The following is a 26,229-nucleotide window of genomic DNA, read 5'->3' as shown; positions in this document are numbered from 1 at the left end:
TTCTCGTCTTCGCGCAACAAGTAATATGCACCTGTATGCATGAAAAAAAAAAAATAAAAAAATAAAAAATATCGATTTGATTGAGGCTGCGTGAAGCTGATCTTACGTAAAGTCGGATTGAGCTCTGGCAGTTGATTATTACGTGAAATTTGTAATTTATTGTGGATTCGATGATGCTCGACTACTGGACAATGATGTGTGGGGCTGAGAAAAGCACAGCCACCGTCGCCACTACCGTAAACAGCGTGAAAGCGATCAAGCAAAACCTGTAACGCATCACCAAACCAACGATGACTACAGTATCTCCCATTTGTTACGAGTAGACGTTGCCGATGGCGATGGAAATTTTCACTTACCTGTCGACGACCATGGCAGCGAATTTCCAGTCGCTTATAACTTCGGCCTCGATGTCGGACTTTTTCATGCGACCCGTTATGAACTGCAATTCCTTGAGTATCATGGAAATTTCCCTCGGAGATCCGCTTATTGGCAGTGATGCTGAAGTCTCCTCGACGGTGGCTGGTCGCGCCGTCAGTGGCGTCCCGTAGTACGATCTGTAATTATCCCTTTTCCAATGTATCGTTTAATGAGTCGTTTCGATTTTTGAATCAAAGAGATATATTTTTTTTTTCCCCTCCATGGGTTATTTTTCAATGTACACTGAGAGAAAAAATTAATTAAAATCATACAGATAAATATATTCCAGGAAATATTTACCATCTCGCACAGTAAATCGGATGCAAACTGATGGATAAATGGAAAAATCTTTTTTTTTTTTAATATTAAAGATTATTGTTCCAACAGTTATGATTCAAAAAGTAAAAATTACGGTTAGAACGGTAAAAATTTCCATACTAAAGTATAATTTACTAACCAATTCTTTTAAGGTGTACTGTTCCAACATGGTAATTTTTACTCTGTTTTTACCATCATTTTTACTGTTAAAAATAAAAAATTTTTCCTTTTTTTCTATCAGCTAGCATCCGATTTACTGTGCGAAATGGTGATTTTTGCTGGAATTTCTTTATTAATTTTATTTTTATTTTTTTCTCAGTGTAGTTTTGTGATGTGGTGCGTAAAGTACCTCAGGTAAGTGGACGTGGGGTTTTGGCCGCTGTTTATGTGTCGAAAATCGTCATCTATGTCCAAAACGTTGGCCAGTAGGCTTTTGCTGCTCCGCTCCTGAAGTTCCAGCTCTTTCATGCGGTTGCTCATGAGAATCGTCTTCCTCGTGATTTTCTTGCCGGGACGGTCCATCCTCAGTATCCAAGGGAGCCATTGTAAAAACACGGTTTTCGTCTACACGAACCACAATGGGCACAGCGGATTAAAAAGTAAATCATTTCAAAGTGTTGGATGACATGTTTTTTTTTTTTTTTTTTTTTCCAAAAAAAGGATACCTACCCAATTCGGCATCTCGTAATTGTCAGGTTTGCGATGGTGATAGTTTAGGACAAGAACAGTTAGGACGACGCTGCTTGCCACCATGAACATTATGCAATTGAAGTAAGTTCCTGAAAATTGATCCGAGGAAAAAGGTTCCCGGACGAAAGAAAAGAGCGATTAGTCGTGTGTAAGGGTCAACACTTCCTCAGTAACTAATTAATTTTTTTTACGGGAGTAATAAAGAATGGATGTAATTGAGTTTTTCTTTTTTTTTGTTTCTTTGGCTGAATAATTTTGGGAATTTGTTCCAAATTTGGGAATGACCAAAGAATCATCAAGCATCCTTCCACTCCTTATTCTCCGTTTTTTTTTTTTTTTTTTTTTTTTGCTTAGTTACTATCTTTACTCGAAAAAGCTTGAATCACTCTTTTTGTAATCGCATACTTACGTGATAAATTGAAAAAAATAATTTACTTAAAATTATTATTACGGTAAATTTTTCGATTCAAGCTTTGTTGAGTTAAATACAACGAAATATCAATTAAATTAAACACATTTTGAATAATTTACAGTGACACATACGCTCGTTAATTGCCCAGATGAAACGGAAAGTTTAAATCATCGGGCAATAAGTGTAGAGCCTTGTTATGAGACATTTTTAAACACACTCTTATGAATTAATTATTAGGTATAGAAACTGACACAGATATACAAATTTACAAATACATATATATGTGACACAATAACGACCAAAATAACCATGCATACTAACCGAAACAATGACAAAACACCTTTAATTTGCATAAGATTGACTATACCAGTGTCTACATTCAAAATAATACATTAAAAAATCATCCTTCTTCTGTGAGGAACAGCGATTAACAATAATTATAAAATGAAGAATAGTTTGGCTTAGCGCAATGGATTTTTGTTGGAAAATTCATGTATCGTGATTAACGATTGTAAAAATAATAAGTGTGACTAATCTTGCTTGTTTTTCTTCACGTGCATTGATTATTGTTGGTTAATTTTTTTCTCTCTAATGTTTGTTGCAGCACATTCGAATATTTTTCAAAGCATAAATAAATTTTTACAGATTTAAATAAAAACAAATTATATACGATAATTGAACAATTACGATGTGTAAAAAAACTACTTTGGTAAAACTAAAAGAAATGATTTTAATTAAAGCAAAATAATTTAATCTGAATATCATGGCAAAATCATACTTTGTACAATTATATGTACTATATATATACGCTATATATACGCTAGGTAAGTATTTTTATAACATGCGATCAAACCATGCAAAAGTAGTATGATAAACTGTATGAATAAAGTAGTATAAAAGTGAGGATAATTAGTTATCCATTATTTCTTTTAGTACATTTTGGATTATTATTACGGAAAAAAAAATACTTTGAAGTAGTAATATCGGCAGTTGTTACCTAGCGTATATCTTTGTCATACTTTTGATAGTTATTAATTTTGCAGGTTTCTACTTTTATTTATGTGCTCCATATACGTGTTTTCTACGTGTTTATAATACAGTGGTAAAAAATTAATTGAAATATAAGTCATGCTGTTTAAAGATTTTTTATTTTCTTTGAGTTTCTTTGATATCTGTTAAAAATAAATAGAAAATTTATGTCAGCGCAGTAAATGCTTTTAAAATGTAAATCGAGTGTAAACAAAATTTCAGTGTTAAAAATATTTATAAATATGAAACGAATTCTTTAACAAACATGGATATCTTACACACAAGCCTATTTTGTATGAATAACTATAAAAACACGTGCATAATAACAAACAAATGTTTAGTCGTTGTGCTAAAAAAAATAAAATTTGTAAGTTTTTGACGCTTTTCGATTGAATGATAAAAAATTTTCATCAAAATTGATTTTCGGAAAAGTTTTATAATTACTTATCTATTGTTATTCCTTTATGGTCGAGATGCACATTTCCAAGTAGTTTTTTGTACTTTTTTTACTCTTCATATTTCGTAAAAAAAAAAATAATAATATCAAACATAAAGGTGCTGATGGGCAGCTACAACGAATGCTCATTATTACAATGTTCGAAACATTCTGTTATAATTTAGTACTCATTACGTTGATAAATATTTGTTGTATACAATACAGTTGAATAAGTTTTTTTTCAATTTTTGAAAACTATTATCAAACTTATGTAACATTGAATGCTTAGAAAATTAATTTTTAAGTGTATTTTACATAATCACAAAACAACTTTGATTTTAGTTCATTCAATACCGGTATTAAGCAGGATAAAAGTATGTACTTAAATTACGTTTTTTTTTTTTTTTTTTTTTTTTTTTTTTTTTTTTTTTTTTATTATATATATAATTATGATTAAAATATTTTCGAATGGAGTTTGTCAATTACATTTTTCCAAAATATATTTTATTTATTTTTCATGTGTTTGAAATATCATATCACTGGTACAATCGCCACAGGTCAAATTGTTTAGATTTACAGATTTATTTATTTTGGTATTAACATACTTTCTTGGCTCAAAAACAGAATTCTGTCTCGAAAAATTCAACAACTTTTTTAAAGGTTTTTTTAACTATTACCAGTGAGATATATTACATCAAACTAGTAACCCTGAATTAATAATAAAATTTAGAAAATTGTAAAGTTCAATAAGACAACTCTCACACACTATCTTCAAAATATATATATTTTTTTTTTCTTCTAACTTTACGAAATAAATTCTATAGACAGATTTTTTCAAAATCCATATCTTTTGTACATTAAGAAAAACCTTGTACGTAACTCGTACAGAAAACCTTTTTTTCAGCGCTTTTTTACAAACATAATTATTTGATGTCAAATGAATAAAACGATATCTCTTATGTTTAAAAAATATTTGATTTATTGAAATAAATAAATGAAATGCACATTACTTTGATTTTTTTTAACTAGTGTAATTCAACTTTTAACAGTATTAAAAAAAAAGTACAAAACTTTTTTATTAAAAAAATTAGAATATGTTACTATTATTAGGAATGAAACGTATTTAAATACTAGAGGTCTTTAATTATGTAAAGTAAAATTTCACTGTATATACTACTGATAAGTCCACTACCGATCAAAACATGTTTACAATTCCACTAAAATGGAGTATTTTTTTACATTTAATAATTTATTTATATTTTTTTTGGCTTCGATATAATGATGGTAAATAAGTTGCGAAAGATAAGTATAAATTTTGAATTTTTGAGATTAGATTATATTGTAATTTATATTTATCCTCTGTAATCACTAAATTTTACATCTATATTACATACTACTTAATCAATCAAGTTTCTCATAAACGCCTTAATACCAATGATTAAAAAAACTAAGTAAAAAAATGAATATTAAAATATTTTATTCTGAAGCGATAGAAAAATATTTCCTCGTTTTTTCCAAAGACAAAGACCCTACACATGGAGGCGGTAGAGAATATTTGTAAAAATCACTATTGAATTAATATTTGAGAAAAAGATTAGTAGCAAAAAAAATGTGTATGCATAAAATTATTATTGATATTCAGTGATGAAAATTTATTGGTAGTATTTGCTCCCTAGATAAATACATAAAATAATTTAAAAAGTATTGAATCATTTACAAATGTTTGAATGAATTGAGGTTAAAGAGTTTCTATTTAATAGAAATTTTTTTGTCTTTAGCTACTATGTATAAATATATATTTTTTTAATTTAATTATTGTAGTGTACATGTATTTATTAACAGTTATAACTTTTATTACTCGTATAAGAGACACATGCTTATTGATTAATATGACAATTTTTATTTTTCTTATTTCTACTTTACTTTTATAATATCATATTTATTTTGTTTAAGCATATTAGAAAAAAAAATAACCTAGAAAATTTCGTGAACAACAATTGTGTGCTGCGTCAGTGTTGTTCTCTTTAAAAAAAAAAAGTTTCTACTATATAAAATCAAGCAGAGTGTCAGTTTTTAATTCATCTTATGTTGCCATCATTTTTATCAATTTTTTTTTTTTAATTCTAAACATAATTATATTTAGATGTTAGATCATGTTAAAAGGTAGAATTTTGCAAAAGAAGTGGAGAAATCAATAAATAATAAGTACAAGGAAGTTGGAAGTATTCGTGCAGATGTCCACGAAGAGCCGCAGCTTTGACAACAAAGAAAATTCTGAAATTTTTGTTATTTAGTTAAATAAACGAAATTAACTTGAAAAAGAATTTAAATTTAAATTATAAAAAAAAATGTGTACAGAATTGCAAGTAAGTACAGAGTGAAAGAAAACGTTTAAAAGTTACAAAAGAGTCTCCTAAGATAAGGTTAAAAACTGTATATAACGAGTGGAAGGTCTAAATCAATGTAATAATCTTTTATACATTTTGAAAGATTTTTAAATTTTCTTTGTTTGAAAATCATTTAGTTTTTATTTTTTTTCTCAATTCTAAAAGTAAAGTAACACTTTGTAATGATCCATTTGTTAGTTGAAAGACTGAATGAAATTATGAAAATAGTATTTTGTATATTTCATAAAAAGAAAATTATATGTAATTAATGTACGAATTCTTAATCAGTTTACATCATAAATTTTTAGTCATTTTTCTCATTGACTCATTAAATTTTTTTATGAATACTATATTAAAAAAAAAAAAAAAAATGGCCTACAGAATCTTAGGTGACTCTCTTTAATAATAGTATATTTATTTCAAAAATGAGGCTATCATCTCATTTGGTACCTATTAGTGGCACCGCTTCGGAAGTTCGTGTCAATACATGGGCCACCAGCAGCGAAAACACCGTCTGGGACAACAGGATCGTCACACCTGTAACATCACATACACTCGCACACCTACGCCATGGTACACATGGTATGTCTTTTTTGTTTGCTTGCAATCGATATAAGTAGTTTCAAAGCTTTTTTCTCCCATATTGTAAATTTATAGGGAACTTAATGGTTGTGTTTCTTCAAAGTTGATGCTTTTATTCTTGAGCCAAAGCGGTAATTAATTTAAAAATTAAACATCTTTAAAGGTAATTTCGGTTATCAATTAGTATTTGTTTCATTACTATGCACAGCACTCGTAGGGTATAATATAATAAATAAAATAATAATTAAAAACTAAATATAATTGAAAATTTAAAACGATTAATTTAGAAGTATAATAATAATAATTTAATTTTTTATTTTTGTAAAAACAGTTTAATCATTTTCTTTTTCAATTTATATTTATTTTATTTATTTAGCAATATTATATAATAACTTCACTATTATTTGTTATAAAATTTAATATTATGAGTATAACCTTTATTAAATGAAGTAGTAAAAAATCAGAGCACCTACAATAAAAATACCAGAGAAATCGTAAAAAAATTTTATTTGATCGGTAGTGGTAGCATTATAATATGTCCATTTTAATTTTACTTAAATGTGGGTAATTTAGAATGACATTTTAAGTGTTAAAATACTTATCCTGTTAATGTTTAGAATAATATCTCGTAACTAATAAGAAACGTAAGCGATTTTTATACAGTTATATATTTTAACGAGGAACAATATACGGAAGATAATCGTAGCAAATTATTGCTAACTTTAAATCAAATTAGCTATACATAACTACACATAAACCAACTAACTGTAAGTAATCAATAATAAAATAGAAGGCTTTGCAAATGTAAAAGATCGTTCTAATTTTTAAAAAATTTTTCCACGTGAGTAATAACGTGACACATTTACACCATTGACCAAATATTGACTGTTATCAGCTTCACGTAACATAATTAACTACATAAATCCATATTCAAAGTAAAGTATTTCAATTACCGTAATCTAATGTCTTTTTTTAAAGCTGCATAATTTATCCTTATTTTAATAACTTTTATTGTTTTATAAGCATTATGAGACATTTTGAAAATTATCCCACTATACTTGTAGTAAAGTAAAAAAAAATATTTATAAGGTAAACCTTTGGGTTTGGTTTAAAAAACAAGAGAAAAACATTCATATCACACCTAATTTTTTTTACTATATGTTAGATTATTGGTATATAGCATTTCAAGATACTGGTATTTTTCTAACCTGTATAACTGTAAATGAAATTAAAAACTTTTTAATATTCATCATGAATTATTATTATTAAATCTATTATGAAATAAAATTAATTTTTTCAATACATACTAAGCCTAACGTCTTGGATAAATTTTTTTTTTAATTTTATTAGTGTAACAACTATTTGGCATGTGAGAATTATTTTTTACTGAAAGAATTGACCAATTTTTGATAAACATTGAGATACTAGTAAACTGTATTTTAATCTAATATTTGGTAACAACAAAAGTAAAATTTTACGAATATAATCAAATAAAAAATTTTTCTCTATAAACTATGCAAAGTATTAATATCAACAATTTTAAAGAAAAACATAGTTTGTACGGAGATGCGGACTAGCATGTCTGACAGGTTTGCTCTGACATTTTATTAGAATAGACATCTCTTTCTCTAAAAAATCATAAAATTAATTAATGGTCAATTATCAGATATATTAAAGGATTTTTTATAAAGGGTTTGTATTGAAAGATGCATAGAGAAAAATATAAAACTCTTGTTTGGTCAAAGTTATCAAACTTGTAGTTTTTTTGGTTAATTCAAAATCTTTAGTAAATACAACTTAAGTATATTATACTTTTGTTATTTCTTTTATTTTAATGTTTAATTTTATTTCAACATTAACTTCTATTCATTCACAAATCGTACATGTAATTGTAACATTAGACATCCTCAAATCTACATCCATAGAAATACATACATATAAAAACATTTCATTACGATAAATCAAAGTAAGAAACTTATAAAGTTTTTTATGAAAATTTTTCAAGAGTTCAAGCATTTTCATCCATTTAAGTTATATTTATTTGAAATCGTCATCACACGTGGACAATATTACAATAGCAGAAATGCAAAAAAGAAGAAAAAAGACAAAACGTGAAAGAATAAATAAATTTAAAAAAAGTGTTATATTGGTGATACCTAACAGGGGTATAGCATCGGAGACCTGTGGTAAGGTCTCGGCAACGAGATTCAGGAACACCGTCAACGACAGTAAGATGGTCACCCCTGAAACAATTGTTCATGACCATGACGTCAGAGTTACGTCTTAATTTTATCGCTCAAACAATATGACATTGACTTTCTGTGTCTTCCAGGAATTAATTGTAAAAACTCAACAAAACACATAATTGTCATTGTTGAGAAACAAAAAATTATAAATACAAATAAAACTTAAAATAAAAGTAACCATTTTTCAGTCTCGACGTTCACGATGTAGCTGTAATAAAACACCGTTTGATTTGTAAATTAATAGGGAAGAAATTATGTTTGTTACTGGACGGCTGACAAAAACCCTTTGATTGTGCTAAGAACAATAATTATATCATTCATTTTGGTACCAGACTTGATAGATAATTTTATGATAAAATATTGAGTTAGATAAAAAAAAATAGGATGCAGTTCTTTCAATGAAAACTTTACGTGATTCATTAATACAAATTAATAAGATTCTGTAAGAATTGCTTGTTAATTTTGTAATTTCATGAAGGTCATCGTATTTTTTGGACACAGAAATAATTTTTATTGCTTTTTTTATTGCTCGTATGAATATTTATGAAACAAGCAAAACGTATAAAAGCTAGTTTAAAAGTGATTCGATTTTTGAATTTGATAAATAAAAACTACAAAATCATATTGGCAAAAATAAATTGTAAGTAAATTTCATAAATATTTTTAATTGATCATGTTGATGAGTTTTTTCATGGTTTTATTAGATTTTTTTTTAATTTTTAGTATGTTATAAAATTATTTTTACTGTTGATGTGCATTTTTATTTTATCCATGCTTCTTTCTGGAAGTTTTTTTAGATATCATTCGTTCTTCAGTACGTAATTTGAAATATGGAGAAAAAATTAATTTTGTTATAAAATGCGATGGTTTCGTTTAAAAATAAACAAGAAACTGTTTTTCTCATTGAAAATTAAATTCATCAAATTTATTGTAAAATATTTTTTTTTTTTTTTTTCTTTTATATTACTTAAATTTCTAAAAATTAAATACTCCAACCACCTGGAAAATTTTGCAAGTCGACAAGTCAACATTCCATTTGTATAATGTTGCAAGGAAAGAGTCGAATAAAATTTTGTATTCAAAGGCCAAATTTATAAAATGCTCAATAAATTTTTCAAACGTCAATGAATAATTTTCTTAATAATTAAGAAACTATGTTGTTTGAAATTGTTGGGTGTAGCATGTCAATGAGGCCACGAGAAAAAAATGAATTTTGCGCACGGGCAGTCTAAAAGCGGATCTGTTAACTATACCCGACAGCACACACGATCCTAAGAGTGCATTTACAAATTTATGCAAAAATGCGTTGCGTATACAAACATTGCCAGATATCATTGTGAAATAAGTCCTATGAAAAACGTGATACCTATTAAGGGCACGGCATCTGACGTTGTCGGCATGCTTTCGGCCACGAGATTCAGGAATACTGTCAGCGACAGCAGAATGGTTACTCCTGTGGAGACATAATTTGCACTTGTTTTTTTTTTTTTTTTTTTTTTTTTCATCACATTTTTAGTGAACGGCTACGTCTCGATTGTGAAAAACATGGATTTAAAGAACCTTCTTTGTTTTTTCACCGATCACGAAAATCTTCGAAATCACCAAAGATGAAAGCTACGTGAATATGAACGAAATATTATGTTGCCGAATGATCGAACAATGTAATACATTTTCCCAATACGATCCATCTCTATAGCGAAGGAGCATAGATATAGTAGCTGGTACGAATAAAAAGACATGTAAAATGTATGTATAATTTTTTATAACGTACTAAATTTTTCAAATAAAATTCTAACGATTCGTCTTTAGCATAGACATAGTGAGAAGACAGCTAATATAAACAATTTTTTTGATAAAATCGTCCATGTAAATGAATGTTCGTAACATTTCAATTGACAATAGATTGGAGCAGTGAATACAAAGGAAGCAATTGATAGCTTTGAAAGAATAGTTTAGATAATCAACTCGTACTTTTTTTTACATGTGTAAGCTTTCGTTGTAACGAACAGCAATTATTAGCTTTTAGTTAATGGGAAAACTTTGGTAAAAAGATTTTAGATGACTACTTTCTCCTTTCGAGTTTACTCAAGAACTCTGTGATTACGGTTGATATTGCGAGCTTCAAACTTTTCATTAAACATGTTGTAAAATTCAATAGTTTCGTGGTAAGTTCGCCAACTAGTTGGGAAACTTTGCTTATAATTTAGGGAAAGTACTTAATGATGCATTGGCTGCCAAGATCTAGCTTACCTCGAGAAATTTCTCGGGTGAAACGTGGATTATTTCATAAGAAGTAATTTATTGGATATGGAGTCAAAATCCAGGTTGTGTCGAACATTGGAGTATAATTGTCGATGTGGTTGCAATGATCTCACAATCTCATTCTATGCGGTATTTTTTTTTTTCTAGCAGAATCTTTTTAATAGTCTTGATAACTTTTCTCCATCCTCTCTGGCATTGGTACATTTTGCCGAGAGTTTTAATTCAAATCACGTGTTGTTAGATTTTAGTTATATTTGGAGGATATACAGCCTCTTGTGCACGGCTTTTATTTGTCAATTTTTTTTTTTTTTTTTTTTTTTTTTTTTCCATCACCATTAGCATTTGCATGATTTTACAGGGAAGTGCGTTTACGTACTATTTAAATACCATGTTTATCGTCGTGTTACTTGACTTGTTTATCCACTACTATATAATTATGTTTTAATCGGGTGTTATTCGATGTACTCTACATTAATGATAATTCAACTTTGATAAAAGATAGAGGGAGAGTAATGAAATATGCGAGCTTTCAAATTAATGAAACGAAATTACATTTTGCTGTATTATCAGTGATGATGTGCAGAAAAATCTAGCGTCATTTGGTGATTTATCTTACGTTCTTTTAATCAATATATCACACCATTAAAGATTCCAGTGATTTTTACGCAGACGGGACGGTAACTACAATTCTTTTTTTAATAAAATTAACATTAACGAGTAAGTCACGTCCAGGAGCGTAAAACTCGATAATATTTTTAAAATTTTTATTAAGTGAGTGCAAACTAATAGTGGTTAATTTACGTGATTGTATGGTATATACTCTAAGAGAAAATATCTAGAACATGCAATTTTTGAGGTTGCGATAAAAAGGTAATCCAACTATTTATAGAATGTCATCTTATCGAAGTTAATTACTACCAATGTTGTGAACTACTTACGACTAAATGTTTATGGAACAAAGCTTGTTATGAGGGATAAAAGTTTTACTATAAATTATTTAAAACTTATTTTATGTATGACATAGATTTGAGGAAAAAAAAAATTAAAAACAAAATAAATATAGATATATTACTCAAAACAAATTAAAAAAAAATAAAAAATCACAACTTTCTGTATCAGATACACTACAATTACCATGTAAATTTTGATGAATTTCTAAAATCTGTGAATACCTGCACAGATTTTTCAAAAAAAAAAAAAAAAAAAACTAAAGAAGGCACGGGATTATTGCTGAATCTTTCTAACGTATACATTTGGACGCCATTTAATTTTTTCGGATACTTATGTTGTATAATACACACACGTTCGTATGTAAAAAAAAAAAAAAAAAAACAAAATGAAAAAAAAAAACACCAATAAAAGCAAGTGTAAATGTTGATTACATTACCTAGGGTGAGTTTTTCCCCCGAGTCAGGAGGTAAGGTGAATCCAAGTAGTGCCATACTCGATATGAGGACGCATGGCACTATGAGGTTGAAAAAGTAGTACAGGGTACGTCGACGGATTTGTATAGTAAAGGTTACATCGACGTACGGTTCTGGGCAGCATTGATAAACAATCGTGTTTTTTTTGCCTGGCATACCTGCAATTATTTCACCCACAGCCGGTCATGAAATCAATCATCAAAATTATTGACCATTCAACAACGAATATACATGTGAAAAAAAAAAAAAAAAAATTATTATTATTATTTTTACACCATAAGCATAACATTGTTTGCCTCAGCAAGTACCATTTTTATATGACATAAAAAAATAATCAGTTTTTCGTCGGTCTGAATAAACAAATATACATTGGCAAAAAAAAAAATTATTGAGTAAAAACTGATTAAATTTCAATACATAGCTGATGTGTAATATATTATTTATTAATTACATGTACATAAATATATGATAAAATTTGTTTAAATAATGTAAATATTCGTCCTTGTAAAGTTGGCCGTCAAACTCACCAATGAGGTACCATTCTCCGTTCATGATGAAATCGGATAAGTCACCACCTTCCTCAGAGTTGAGTACCAGATCGAGCTATCGAGGTCGAGAAAATTGCATTAAAAACAAAAGTGTCACTACTGCATTCTGACATTTCCGTAAATCACACTTTACGTGGTTCATGTATATTGAGGTTTTGCTTCAAACACGAGGTCGATCGCATGCTCAGTGGGTTTTGTTATCCAAGGCTTAGTTGCATGCACATATGCTTAACAAAAGTTGCACATACGTTTACATTTATATATACATACATATATCAGTTTCGTGAAATTTACATATTATGAATGATAATATTATTATTTATGTACATATTAGCATCTCGTGTGAGTATTTTTTTTTTATAAATAAATTATTTATCTTGAGAAAAAAAAAAAAGGATTTGAAATGCGTGTAAAAGTATTGAGTACGAGACATTTGTCACATCCATGTTACAAAATAATCTTGCGAATGATAATAATGACACTGATTGAAGTGCTGGTGTCTGTGTGTGTATATATATATTTTATGCGAATAGTAACAATGTTACGTGATATGTACCCAGTGTAATGTAGTTTTCAATCAAATAAAAAGTAACACGAGCACAAGGTACTTTATAAAAATGGAATTATATATTTATTACAAACGGTCTTTAATTATATGATTTTTTTTTAGGAAAAATCGGTTTATCTATGTAAATTCAAATGTTAACGAAGACAAAACAATTTTCATTAAATTATAAAAAATATTGTTTGTGTCCTCTGGATTACAAGATTTTGTAAATTCAACAAGCAGATTAGACATAATATTTTTGTTTATTGTCAATATAATATGTTTAACATGCTCGATTTTTTTTTTAAATTTTTTTCCCAACATGCAAATGTATGTATATCGACAGAAAGCTACATAGACACAATTATGATGAAACAAAGATCAGTGTTTCGATTGTTACGTGACATAGGTGTGATGAAATATATATTAAGCAAGACAGCACGCTTTGGTGTTTTAACGGTTTTTTTTTTTTTTTTTTTTTTTACATATATTTATAATGAAAACAGTCACCGATTACACAATGTATTTTCTATATATATATCTGTTTTGTGTGACCATGAAGTAGTTATGGTGTTTTTATATTTCAGTGTACGGAAGAGGGCTGTTTGTCTGCCAGCGAGCCATTTTGCGCCATGTATGTATTTTTTTTATCATTGGTAACATGGTTTTAGGAAGAGGTGAAAAAAAAATATAAATATTTAACTATTCAACGAATGTTTCACACGATAATGCGAAAACGTGTGAAAATACATTGAATTCAACAAATCAGCACATTTTCTTTTCTTTTTTTTTTGCTGTGGTAGACAACTAGATTTATTGCGTCTATAGTCTTGTAAGAATAACCACGCATCTGTTTTACATCTGTTAATTACCTATGTTTGTTAATATTAAACAAGTAATTTGGCTGTTACCTGAAAATATTTTTAATTCCAAATAAATTGGATCGCTTCTTCATAAGATTAAATTTTTCTCTGATAAAAATTTTCGAGATATTGGCACAAAAATAATTTTAAGAAATATATTTTTGTACCGTATACAAAATACTTAACTGTAATAAAAAAAAAAAAAAAAAAAAAAAAAACACCAAGATACACCGAGTACATCAAAAATGTAGACAGCTAATATTAACAAAGTATCTATAAATCTAAAGTATCCTATTTAATTGAATTCCACTAGGGGAATTTCATACATTACTTTTGTATAATATCGACACATCAATTTTATAAAAAAAAATTGAACAAAACATAATTAACATAGATATGCATGTTTATACATATAAATATATATTTTAATGAATCGAATGTTATCTTACGTGAATGGCCGGACTCAAAGGCACTGTGTACGCAATGTTGTTTATAAAATGCAGAAAAAAAAATGATACGAAGCTTAGAGCAAAATTAAACACACATACAAATTAAACAATGCCTTGAGGGGCATGCAAGTAAGAGCGCATCCGATTTTATACGAGTAATTTAAAAAAGCACCTGCCTCGCTTACACTCGCGCTACTAATGCCGCGATAATAAATAAATGTTCACTATGACTTTTCTAAATCTAATTCTGTTCTAACAATTAAAATTATATTGAAGCAGCTTGCAAATGCATTCAGATGTTTATTGTGCCAGATGAAGAAAGAAAAAAAATCACGACTTTCACTTGCAAATGAAAATTGATGTCTTTTGATGCTTTAAAAACAATAAACCAAGTTGATACTATTTTATTTACAATTTAACGATTGATTCTAAATTATTTGCGATTGAACGTATTTTTACATGAAATTAGCACGCCAACCCCCTCGCAATTCATACCAAATGTTTAATTTCCCCATTTTGTTAAAACAATTGAATAATTTTCCACTATAAAGTACATAATTTTGATTTTTATTCAATGCAAATATTTAAACTACTGATTATTTAATCTCATTTTCAAATTTACGAGCCCAAAAGACCGATCCCAACCAATCACAAAACGAACAAATCGATGACAATCATAATTTACAAGTAACGTGGATGTCCCAGTACTCGCTCACTTAAGCAGACCAAATGTCCCAATAGTCGGTCACTTTTTTTCTTTTATGGGCCTTCGTTATATTTTAAATTGGGTTTATACATTAACTTGTATTGAAAGAGTAATTGCTTAGTGTCCGAATAGCTACCCGATTTATATATGTTTCGAAAATTTATAGTGAAAAAATCAGCCAAATGACCGACTATTGGGACATGACCGAATCGACCTTAGGATATGATAAAAATGCCGTGCCTCGTACGAAATGACGATACAAGATCATTAGATGATTTTAGTGCAAAGATAAGATGTAGTGAAACAAAAAAAAAAAAAAAAAAAAAAAAACAAAGAAACAATTAAGTAATCTGATTCGTAAAAGAAAAAAACTTCTGAATGCTTCTAAGGTAGACTATAGCCGTTCTAAAGCACACACATCATGTATATTATTGGGTGCAGATATAATATATGCGTTGGTAAAAACGTTTACTTACGCGTGAACATATATAAATGTGCGTGTACACGTGCATATATATGTATCATAAATGTATACAAAAAATATTTTGTTCTGTTGAAACTATACAGCGGAATGTATGCGAGGCAAGCGCGCGAAGCTTAGCCTATATGAAACTAAGCTTAGCTCAGAGCGAGTACTCATTCTCCCTTAATCTCCATTTCCGTCTGTAGTTGCACACTTCCCACGTTGCACCGTCAATTAATCATCAGCCGTTGACTCGATCGACGCTACAAAGAGTGTATAGTAGTATATCTATACGCGTCCACTCGGAGGAACGAATTTCCGGCAATCGAACGAGATCGATCGATCGAGGGATGGGGACGATTTCGACCAATCGAACCGATCCCTCGAATCGATCAAATAGCCCTGGAACTCGTTCTTCGAAGCGGAAGCGCAGCCATGCCCCGAAAAACGAGTTTTTAATTGCGAATCGTCGCTGCTATACGTGAAAAAAAAATAAAGAAAAAATTGTTGACGTTACCATGGTGGAACGAGCAATCGAGCTTGCTGGTTGTCGGTTGTTCTATAAAGAAAAAAAAAAAAAAAAAAAAAAAAAAAAAGTGACGAATGTATATAGTTGAAAATAAGGAACAATAATTATGCAATGATGCACTAGAACCAGCAAGCTCGGCTCTAGGAGAGCATCCGGAAATTGAGGACTCGCTTATAGCTGGCATGGAAGCGTCGCTCAGCTAACGACTCCGTGGACGTGACTTCGGAGAGGGTGGGACGGTATTTCGGGTGTCTTAGCTGTTGCTTGAAAGATGCTTTTGAATATCGTCAGATGGAACGAATTATATTTGATTTTTCGGATAAAGGTAGTGTTTTTTTTTTTTTTTTCAAGTGGTCATAGAGTGTTTCAAGTAAAAAGAGGAGATATACAAGTACTAGGTCTAGTAATCGTGTGCTCATATCTAGTAGTCGTGCTTCTTGCTGTTTTCCTTGAAACGCTTGGATTTTTATGCACTTAAGCAATAGCTTCTATAAATATTACAGTGAGGTTTGGGGTGTGGTGGGGGGGGGGGGGAAGGAAGGATAACGAGCCAACCGAGTCGGTAGTAGAACGACGATGGACTTTTGCTCCATGCAAAATCGTGGTTCCGAGCTCAGACACAATCACGTGGTCCCTGCTTTGACTGTATTTTTTTTCTATGTATTTGTTTGGTGTATATTTGAATTGAGGGATATAGATATGTGTCAAAGAAAGTCCGTCGTGGAGAAGAAAATTGGAGTTTTTTTGATTTTATACCATTTAAAATTTTTCTTTTTTGGTTGCATCTTAACCAGAATTTATCGCAAATTGACACTGGTTTTTTTTTTTTATCTAATCATCATGTGATTGAAAAAAGAGACGTCACAACTCGGAAGCAATTTGCATTATATTGGTGCTTTTAGGTATCATTTGTAAAAGCGCACTTAAAGATAATAAGGCGTGAAGAAAAATAAGCGATGAAGCATACACCGATAATAGCAACTTGATTGACATATTTTATCACGTTATCTAACTAAATTATTTGCTTGCTATTAGAAAAAAACAAAAAATAATTAATCGTACTGTATAAAAAAAATTGTACGTTTTGTTTTTGTTTATCAAGCAACACTGCAAAGCTCGCGGTAAGCTTGGAACTATTAGTAAATTTTAATGCTTATAAAAAAAAGTAAGTGTTGAAAAATTACAATAAATTGTGAAAAATATACTGATTTTCTACGTTTTATTGTTGATTATGTTAACTCTTCCCAGAATTATTGCAGTTAAATATAATGTAACGATACACTTTGATTTTATAAAATTACTAAAATTTTAACTAATAATACCGTTATAGAAGCCCAATGTCTTTAAGTATGCTTTTGAATTCTTTAACCCGTTTTTATGTGAATTTTTTCTATACGTTACTTATTCAAGAAAAATTATAAAATTTTATTATTCTAAGATTCGAAAATAAAATTTTTGTTAATAGATATTAACATTCGTATCATGAATTTCTCAAAGTATTAGTTAAAAAACAATATTTGTAGGCAGGATTTTATTTAAAATTCCCAGAAAAAGTTATTTTATATGTTATCGTTATATCTGCCACCAATTTTCATGGATATTTATAATAGTATAAGGGTTTTTACAGATAGTAATAAAACTCGTCAAAATCATTGTCACGAAATAAGACATTATTATTTAAAATTTTTTTGTTAATATCCGTATTTCTAGTGCTAGTCACAAAACTGATATTAAAAAATAGAAAAATTCATGTCACACAAAAAGTTACCAAAAATCAAAAACACTAAAGCACTATACTTTTTCCACGTTATTGTAACTATATTGTCAAAAATAAAAATCCATCAAAGTATCGAATTCGATCGCGAAAAACAAAGCTCTCTTTTGATTACATTTTATAACGCAAATTTTAGTTCTTTTTTTTTTTCTTTAATTTTTAGTTTACTAATAGATACTCAAAAATTCAGTGCTTACATTTACGTGTCCTTAGAAATAGAAGATGATAGACAAGATTTATAGAGAAGGCAGATCGTGTGTTCGTGGAAAAAGAGAGAGAGAGAGAGAGATTTTGTCCTGGAGAGAGTATCTGGTGTGTACCTGATTGCCGTCGTAAGTCCAGGATCCGAACTTCATTTCACAGTGTTGATCGTCAAAGGGGAACCAAGCGATGTCTATCTTGCATGTGCTCTTGAAGATGCCCGGAGGGACGTACAGGCAACTGCCGTTATGCGTGACCACCACGTTTGTTTGGAACGTCCCGTCGAAACCCTCCTCCGCACTATACGTATTTTTATCAAGAGGTTAAACGACTTTTTTTTTGCCTACGATATTAATTTTACAAATAGATATTCTTTGATTTTGACCTCATTTTTTCATGTTTGTATTATATTCTGATTTTTTTTTTTTTTTTTTTTTTTAGTTTTTAAGTTATGATATATTAGTGTTTTATAAAATCCCGAGATAAATATGCTATGTAGAGAAAACTTTTGTTCGTATTTATATATTTTTTTTTTTTTATTAATATCACATTCCTTTGAAATTAAAAGAATTGATTGCTTGTAAAACATTTTATTACGTTTAAAAATGGTCATTTTGTTAAAGAACACGGGAATGATATAACGCTTGTGTCAAATAATGAAGTGTAGTTTTTTAAACTCGAAATTTTTAGTATTTACTAAATAAAATTTAACAAATGTAACTACAGTTTGAAATAAAATTTTTTTTTCATAATGACATAATACATAATGAAACTTCATACGTATCTTCTATTGAATAGTATAAAAATAATTTAATTTTAGTTTTAATATATTTAGTTATTGTAAAAATTATGTATGATATATTAATTCAATCTAATATCTTATTTCTATGATACATGTACATTTTATTTTAGACTTGTTTAAAAGTTTTAACCTAAAAATTTTTTTACTGTTTATTTAAATATTTGTGTAAAAGTATTTGAAAATTCATATGCAACAGAGAAAGAGTACACTACCAGTTCACAGATAGAATTTCAAATTATTTGAATTTTGATAAAAAAAAAAAAAAATACGATCATACTGTAACTTATGCACAAATGCTGTGTAGTCTTTAAAAATTAATTTTAACGATTGTATTTGTATGAGATAAATAATAGTGTATTTACATAGTGGTGAAATTCAAACTAAAGACTTTCAATTTCTAAAAGCAGTATTTTCAAAATTATGATTTCAGTTACAGCTGTTAGTATATTTGTAAAAATGCTTATTTACATGTGTTTATGAACTGATTACTTACTGATTGAATCAGTACATTTAGTAAAATATTATATTCATTTTTTAGAACAATAATAGGTATAATTTAATAGCAGGATAAATAAATTATGTGAGATGCGCATCGTCACCACGAGTAGTTTAAGTAAAGTTTTTATAAATTTGACTAGATAATAAACAAAAAGAAATAAAATAATTACAAGGAGTACATCCTATTGTTTTTTTTAATTAATTTAAAATGGTTAATTGTCTATTTAACCTAAAAAATATTTTAGCGGTTATTATAAATAAAGTTCAGATCTAAAAGTCTAATTTTTTGTAAATTTTAAAAATAAATCATTATTATTATTGTATACATATTGAATGTAAAATTATTTTCTGAAAAAGGTTGAGGAAAATTTTGCGTTAAATATTTATGGATCTAATGTACAGTAAAAATGATTATTTGATGTATAGACTTTTCCAGTGTAAAGTATAATTTTTGTTTTAATTATTAATTTTTCTCAATCCTCTTCAGACAAAATCTTTCCAAAATACATTATTTTAGAATATTCTACTCTATTTCACTACCTTAGTTTCTAAAATAAAATTTATTCATCCTTTGTTACACAATCTTTTTCAAGTTTTTTATTTTTTATTTTTTTTCGTCCTCGAGTTGCTCTCGCATTTTTCTTGAGTTAAATGTATCGATAAAAGATGGAACAAACATAAGATTGTATAAAATAAAATGACGCTATTGATTTGTTCGAATGTGCAGTTACAACATTTATTTAATAGTTAATTTATGTTTAGTTCAGTTAAAGTTTAAAGATTCAAGTTTCAAGATATCTTTTTTTTAAATTTAAAGTTTAGAGAATCAATATTTATTTTTTAATTTATTTTTTTATCATTTATAATTTAACGGTTTGGGTTTCAGCGACTGTGCCACGAATACCCGCTCTCTTCGCCCCCTCATAATAATTATGAGGGTTGATTTTGGTGTTTTTTTATTATCTCTTGTTTCACTCGCACATTCACTCACTGATTTTCTCTGCATGTACACCAGTGCATGTATGTTTAAAAGTTATTTATAATGGAATTTTCGTGTAAACGTGACTGGATTCTTACTCGTAAGGTGGTGATCTATAATATACAAGATTTTACTGAAAAAAAAAAAAAAAAAAAAAAAAAAAAAAAAAAAAAAAAAAAATGGTTTTTACCAATGATAAAAAAAAAAGAGTGTACGGTTCGAAGAGAGCGGGTATCGAGCTTCAGTTCTGCGGTGGCACGCAGTAACGGGGTAGCCTGACGTCGATCAATCATTGTTTTTTTTTATGGTGTTTATAATTATTTCTATGGTTAAAGTGCGTCAATTCCAAATCCAAATATCGATTTATAAATTTATAAAAGATTTATAAATTTAATCGTTTGTTTAATTGAAAAAATGGATTCCATTTGTTTACTTTTTACATAAAAAAATGTAAAAGGTATCACGTCTCTTATTCATGTTGCGCGTGCTAATTAATATTTAATTAAAATTCAAGTAATCACAGAATCGGATATTTCCATGATTAAATGAACAAATTAAATAATACCTGATAAAAAAAACCATTTCTTTGTTTTAAACCTAAAATTTCAATTAAAATACAAAGATTTGGAATTTACGCTGTTGTACGGTTAGGAAGGAAAATGTCGTAGATGTGAGAGGACTTGAGCAATAGCTCAATCGATTGAAAAAAGAAAAATAATCATCCTATGCTTTCCTCTTAATCATATCAACGACATGATCCCTGATTATTATATAAACGATCGATTAAGTAAGAAACTATGACTAGATTAATTAAATTTAGTGCAATGTTGTGATGACGCTGTAAAAATAATGTAAAATAGAAACTTAAAGATATCTGGATGATTGTAAAATTCCCTGGTATTAGAGTCTAATTTTTAACAATTTTTCAACTACGATTGACCAATAGTTTCGTTATATTTAAGTAATATAAATATCATACAGTTTTTTGAATTTTCGTATCAGCTATAGAGTTGGAAACTTTTAGCCAACGTAGTTTCATGATGTGAAAAGAAATAAATAAATAAATGTTAATTTTGCGACATTAAAATTGTAAATTAAAAATACGGTGGTTATTTAGCATGTTTACAAATATAAAATTGAGTGGCTAAATGATGATAACTTTTGTTTCGACTACGTAATCCGCATATTATGCTACAGAACTCAAGCGAGTCATTCGGTTGATGCATGGTTTCGCTTAAAATGCTTGTATATACTGGAAAAGCTGGAAAAACTACTTATTTAAATACTTGAGTTGATTCGAATCGTATTGGTTTACAGTAACAACCAAGCGATTCCTCATTAGAAAAGATGTCACTACTGATGGGGTTTGTCACTACGTTCAAAAGGGTACTTAACGTTTATTTACAAATTAGAAGAATAGGATAGTCATATATATAATATCATACAAGTATTTATGTAAAGATACATGTATACATATATTTACATAACTTAAATAATCTTTGAATACTGTGTCGAAAATAGTTTTCTAGCAAAGAGCCAAAAAAAAAAAGACATGCATAATGTAGAGATAATATTAAGTACAATTGCAAATGCAAAGCAAAATTTGGTTAGTAAATTACGTACCCTTTGTTATTTTTTAAATTTAAATATCTATATCATTCAATCAAATACAGTAAAATGTTTTTTTAAGAATTCGTACATTTGTGCAACTACTTGATTGTATTTAATTTAATTAAAATTTATAAAATTATATTAACAAATAATGCCCAATATGGAGTAAAATGAAATTCGTGTCATTTTGAATTTTTTAACCAATACAAATGTACGCATACTTGGAAGAAATGAAAGAAAAGGGTTCAATCAACTAAGAATTAGTTAATAAAATTAACAATTGAGGAGCTTAATTTGGTATGTATAAATATTGATATGAATATGTATAAAGTCGGTCTTCTCGGCAACCCTTACGTCGTACTGTGGAGAGATATTCTGAAACATTCTAAAGTCCATAAAGCAATAAATCGTTCGGAAGTATTGTTTGTAATTTTAACTCGAGTTTTTTATTATTATTATTATTTTTTTTTTCTTTAAAGTTACTGTCACAAACTTGAAAAACTGATACATTGGTCTTACTCCGGAGCGTAAAATTTTCCAATTAGGATTACGCCGTCATTTGCATCTTCGATAATCAGAGAATAAAGACACCAAGGCTAAAAGTACGGCAATTCATCAAACCAATCGGACATTTGTCCTCTTTTTTTTTTTTTTGCCAATAAGGAGGATGCCACATCGGTGGGAAGATGAATTTAAATTGCCTCCTTTTTTCCTCGCATCAGAGAACTCGAAGTGTTTACCTGTTGTACATCAAAACGTCCGGCTTCCAGAGCTTGTTCGGCGTTATCCGCAAATCCTTGACCCCACCGAACTCGGACTCGTTCCACTGCAGGTTGTAGTCGTTCCATTCCTACAACACACAACGTTAAACTTGCTTTCACAGTAGATCAGGTGGAAGACGCGCTGCCCTTGTTTTTTCTTGTCTTTTGTACAATTTTCTTTTTTTTTTTTTTTTTGAAAAAAATGGCACACCATGTCCAATGCACACAAGGGTTGTGCATAAGTTTTCGTACGCAACAACTATAAAATATTTGACTATAATATTTTTGTGCGCACAATATTTGTGCCCAAGTCAACGTACGTTTTATGCACATCTCGTGTAAATGAAATGCTGTCTGTGAACAAAACTGCCCTGATTTAGACACAAATATGTGCACAAAAAAAAATGTAAATGAAAAGAATTTGTGGTCGTTTACCACTAGCTTGTGCATTATTTTTTGGGCAGACTATGCCCAGTGCACACAAGAATTTTTTCACACAAAATATTATGCACAAGCTTATGAAAAACGATCACAAAGTATTTTATTAACATTTTTTCGTGCACAGTATTTATTCATACACAATATATTTAATTTTTATACGATGTGCACAAATATACGTTGATTTGGGCACAAATTTTGTGCCCGAAAAAATGTTAATAAAATATTTTGTGGTCTTTATTCATAATTTTGTGCAAGATATGTTGTGTACAAAAAAATATGTCCACAATCTTTGAGTCTGCCATTTTTTGTTTAGAATAATTTATGCCCAACAGTCATTGTGTGCATGGGACATAGTCTGCCAAAAAAAAAAAAAATAAAAAAAATAAGAAAAAGAAAAATACAAATGAAAATTCGCTCGTAACGAGTCGGAGCGCAGGTATAGGCATGGATTAAAGCATAATGTGTCTTTCTCCTCTTCAAGCCAACTGGCAAAGGTAGTTTCAAGTGCGGCTCGCGTGTATATACATGTGTATGCTCTTGTGCCATTACACGTGCATACTACGGACATCTTACCGTTTTATCTCTCTTTACTCGAAAGCAGACGACCCCTCGTGTATATCTTTGAGATATCTCGACACTGCGAGAACTCAAGAGCCATACAGGAGGAAGAATTTTGAGAAAAAAAAAAATTAAATAAAAGATAAACGTCATCGTTGCGTCCTTTCTCAACGATTTTTGGAATTTTGAAAATAAATTCTTATAGTCCAAAACTTGAAAATGTATTTTTTTTTTTTTCCCCGACTATTTTGGGGAGATAAAAAAATGTAGTGACGTGAAAACAAAGCTTTTTTTTTTACTTCGATAACGGCAAAGGTGATCAACGACAACAAAACATCCACATTGAGGAATTTCTAATATCGTTTCTCTTACCAGTTTCAACCAAGCATTCGTTGTTAGTATTTGATTCTTTTCGTCCTGAAAATTGAATAACATTTTGTTAAGATTTTGGTGAATTAACATTTTTAAATTGACAATCGATTGAACGGACGTATGATTTTAAACGTATCGTGTATTAAAAAATTCCAAAAGCAACTGAAAAAAATTAGTATGGAATTTTTACGTGGTTACAGCGATTTAATATAATATAAAAAAATTAATTTATATTTAACGATTGATCAAATTTTAAAAATACAGTAGTGGCTGTTTAAAATATTTTCCCAAATTTAGCTGCATAGTATTGCAGTTTTGTCGTTAATTCAAGGTAATAAATGTGTTGAATATATTTTTTATACATAATAATAATAATAATGATAACCATTACTGTTATTCCTATCAGTGTAAATTAAAAAATTACGATCAATCAAAACATATTTATTTTAATATCAAATAACCGTAATATATTCTTAATAATTATTATAATGTTATTATTAATATATTATTAAAAATGTCTCAAAAAATATTATATATTACTATTATTATCATTATAATTAGTATTATCACTATAGCAATATTCCATACTTAAAATGCAAATAGTGCATTATTTTAAATGTCACAAATGATATCATATTATTGTTATTATTATTATCATTATTCTCAATAATATCATTACAACAATAAGAATAAACAGATGGTGTGATAAATACTTACTACATCGATGATTTGTTGAAGCGTTATACCAAATTTTACTTGCAAAGGTTCGCTTTCGTTTTCGACCGGTCGTTCTAACGTGTTGTAATTTGCCAATAATTTGTTTAATAACGCTCTTTCGTAGGCTCCGCCTTGAGTATCTGAGGATCGAAAAATACGTTTTTTACGTACAAAAAACTAAGAAAAAAGAAAAATCTAAACACGTGAATTACTGTTGTGAACCGAGTCTAATTAATCAGCGAAAAAAGTCAGTATTTATTTTAACAGTTCCTTTGAAACAGTACAAAAAAAAGAACATTGGACACCCTCTAAAATAAAAAAAAAAAAAAAAAAAAAAAAAAACTACTTTGCTTCATGTCCCAAGGGTCGTTCATATTTCTATTTTCTTAAAAAGCCACGAAAGAAGGAGGGAGAACTCGATGAGAAATAAGAAATTACTCTTATACTGTAGAAAGAAAAAAACACTAGAAATACTAAGTATTTCGGCGGTAATTAAGTCGCGTAAGCGCTACTTTGCGACAAACAAAGGGTTACCCGAAGGGGGGGGGGTGAAAGGAAAATTCGAATGAAAAGTACGTGTGCAGGAAAGAGAGAGAGAGATGCCGAAACAGAAAAGAAGGAAGAGCTTTTGTGCGAAAGGTTCAAGAGTCGCGCATGGGGGGGAAGGGGTGAAAAAGCTTTTTCGCTCTCTCTCTCTCTCTCCTTTATATCTGGCCAAAAAGGGGAAAAAAGAGAGACGGCGTTGAATGATTGGAAATTGGTACGCTTGTCAAACGCCCCCCTCATTTCTCTCTCCCTTTTTTTTTTTTTTTTTGCCCTCCGACAGTCATTTTACTTAAGCTTCAGATTTCGTTGTTTGTTGTTACAAAAATTACGCGTTCACGAGGCGCACAAAGGGAAACGCAATCGAAATCGCGTACGCGATAAAAGCCCGAATCATCGGCCAAGACGAGGAGGAAAACGGGTGGTCCGGCGAACGTATGATTTGTCCACAAGCGTTTCGTCCCTGGACGGTTGCCATGGCAACGGGAAGACAACCCTCGGCTTATTATTTCAATTTCCCGAGTCTTTTCGGACACCGCGCATATATATATATTTATACACATACACCGGGTAACGCGTTTAAAAAACAACACGTGCTTCGCAGATTATTTTATCGAACGCGAGCGCTGATGGAAAAAAAAAACGAACACTTCATCCGGTGTGG

General features: G+C 29.3%; 1 protein-coding gene across 1 annotated transcript in view; it reads right to left on the bottom strand.

The window, feature by feature from the left end:
- Positions 1 to 110: 110 nt before the first annotated feature.
- Positions 111 to 26,229, bottom strand: part of nAChRalpha6 (nicotinic acetylcholine receptor alpha6) — a 28,029-nt gene continuing 1,910 nt past the window's right edge. The window contains exons 2-13 of the mRNA XM_089595259.1: positions 25,023 to 25,162; positions 24,306 to 24,350; positions 22,914 to 23,023; positions 18,403 to 18,583; positions 12,731 to 12,806; positions 12,167 to 12,361; positions 9,884 to 9,970; positions 8,428 to 8,514; positions 1,405 to 1,514; positions 1,085 to 1,299; positions 357 to 554; positions 111 to 266 (exon numbers count right to left, since the gene is read on the bottom strand). Coding sequence (XP_089451385.1) covers positions 182 to 266; positions 357 to 554; positions 1,085 to 1,299; positions 1,405 to 1,514; positions 8,428 to 8,514; positions 9,884 to 9,970; positions 12,167 to 12,361; positions 12,731 to 12,806; positions 18,403 to 18,583; positions 22,914 to 23,023; positions 24,306 to 24,350; positions 25,023 to 25,162 — 1,529 coding nt within the window. The 3' untranslated portion in view covers positions 111 to 181. The remainder of the gene's footprint in view (positions 267 to 356; positions 555 to 1,084; positions 1,300 to 1,404; positions 1,515 to 8,427; positions 8,515 to 9,883; positions 9,971 to 12,166; positions 12,362 to 12,730; positions 12,807 to 18,402; positions 18,584 to 22,913; positions 23,024 to 24,305; positions 24,351 to 25,022; positions 25,163 to 26,229) is intronic.

This window comes from Copidosoma floridanum, unplaced genomic scaffold (genome assembly GCF_036245765.1).
Source record: "Copidosoma floridanum isolate Cflo_tuat_1 unplaced genomic scaffold, Cflo_Japanese_pri ptg000025l, whole genome shotgun sequence".
Lineage (NCBI taxonomy): Eukaryota > Metazoa > Arthropoda > Insecta > Hymenoptera > Encyrtidae > Copidosoma > Copidosoma floridanum.
This window is presented reverse-complemented; position numbering and strand designations above follow the sequence as displayed.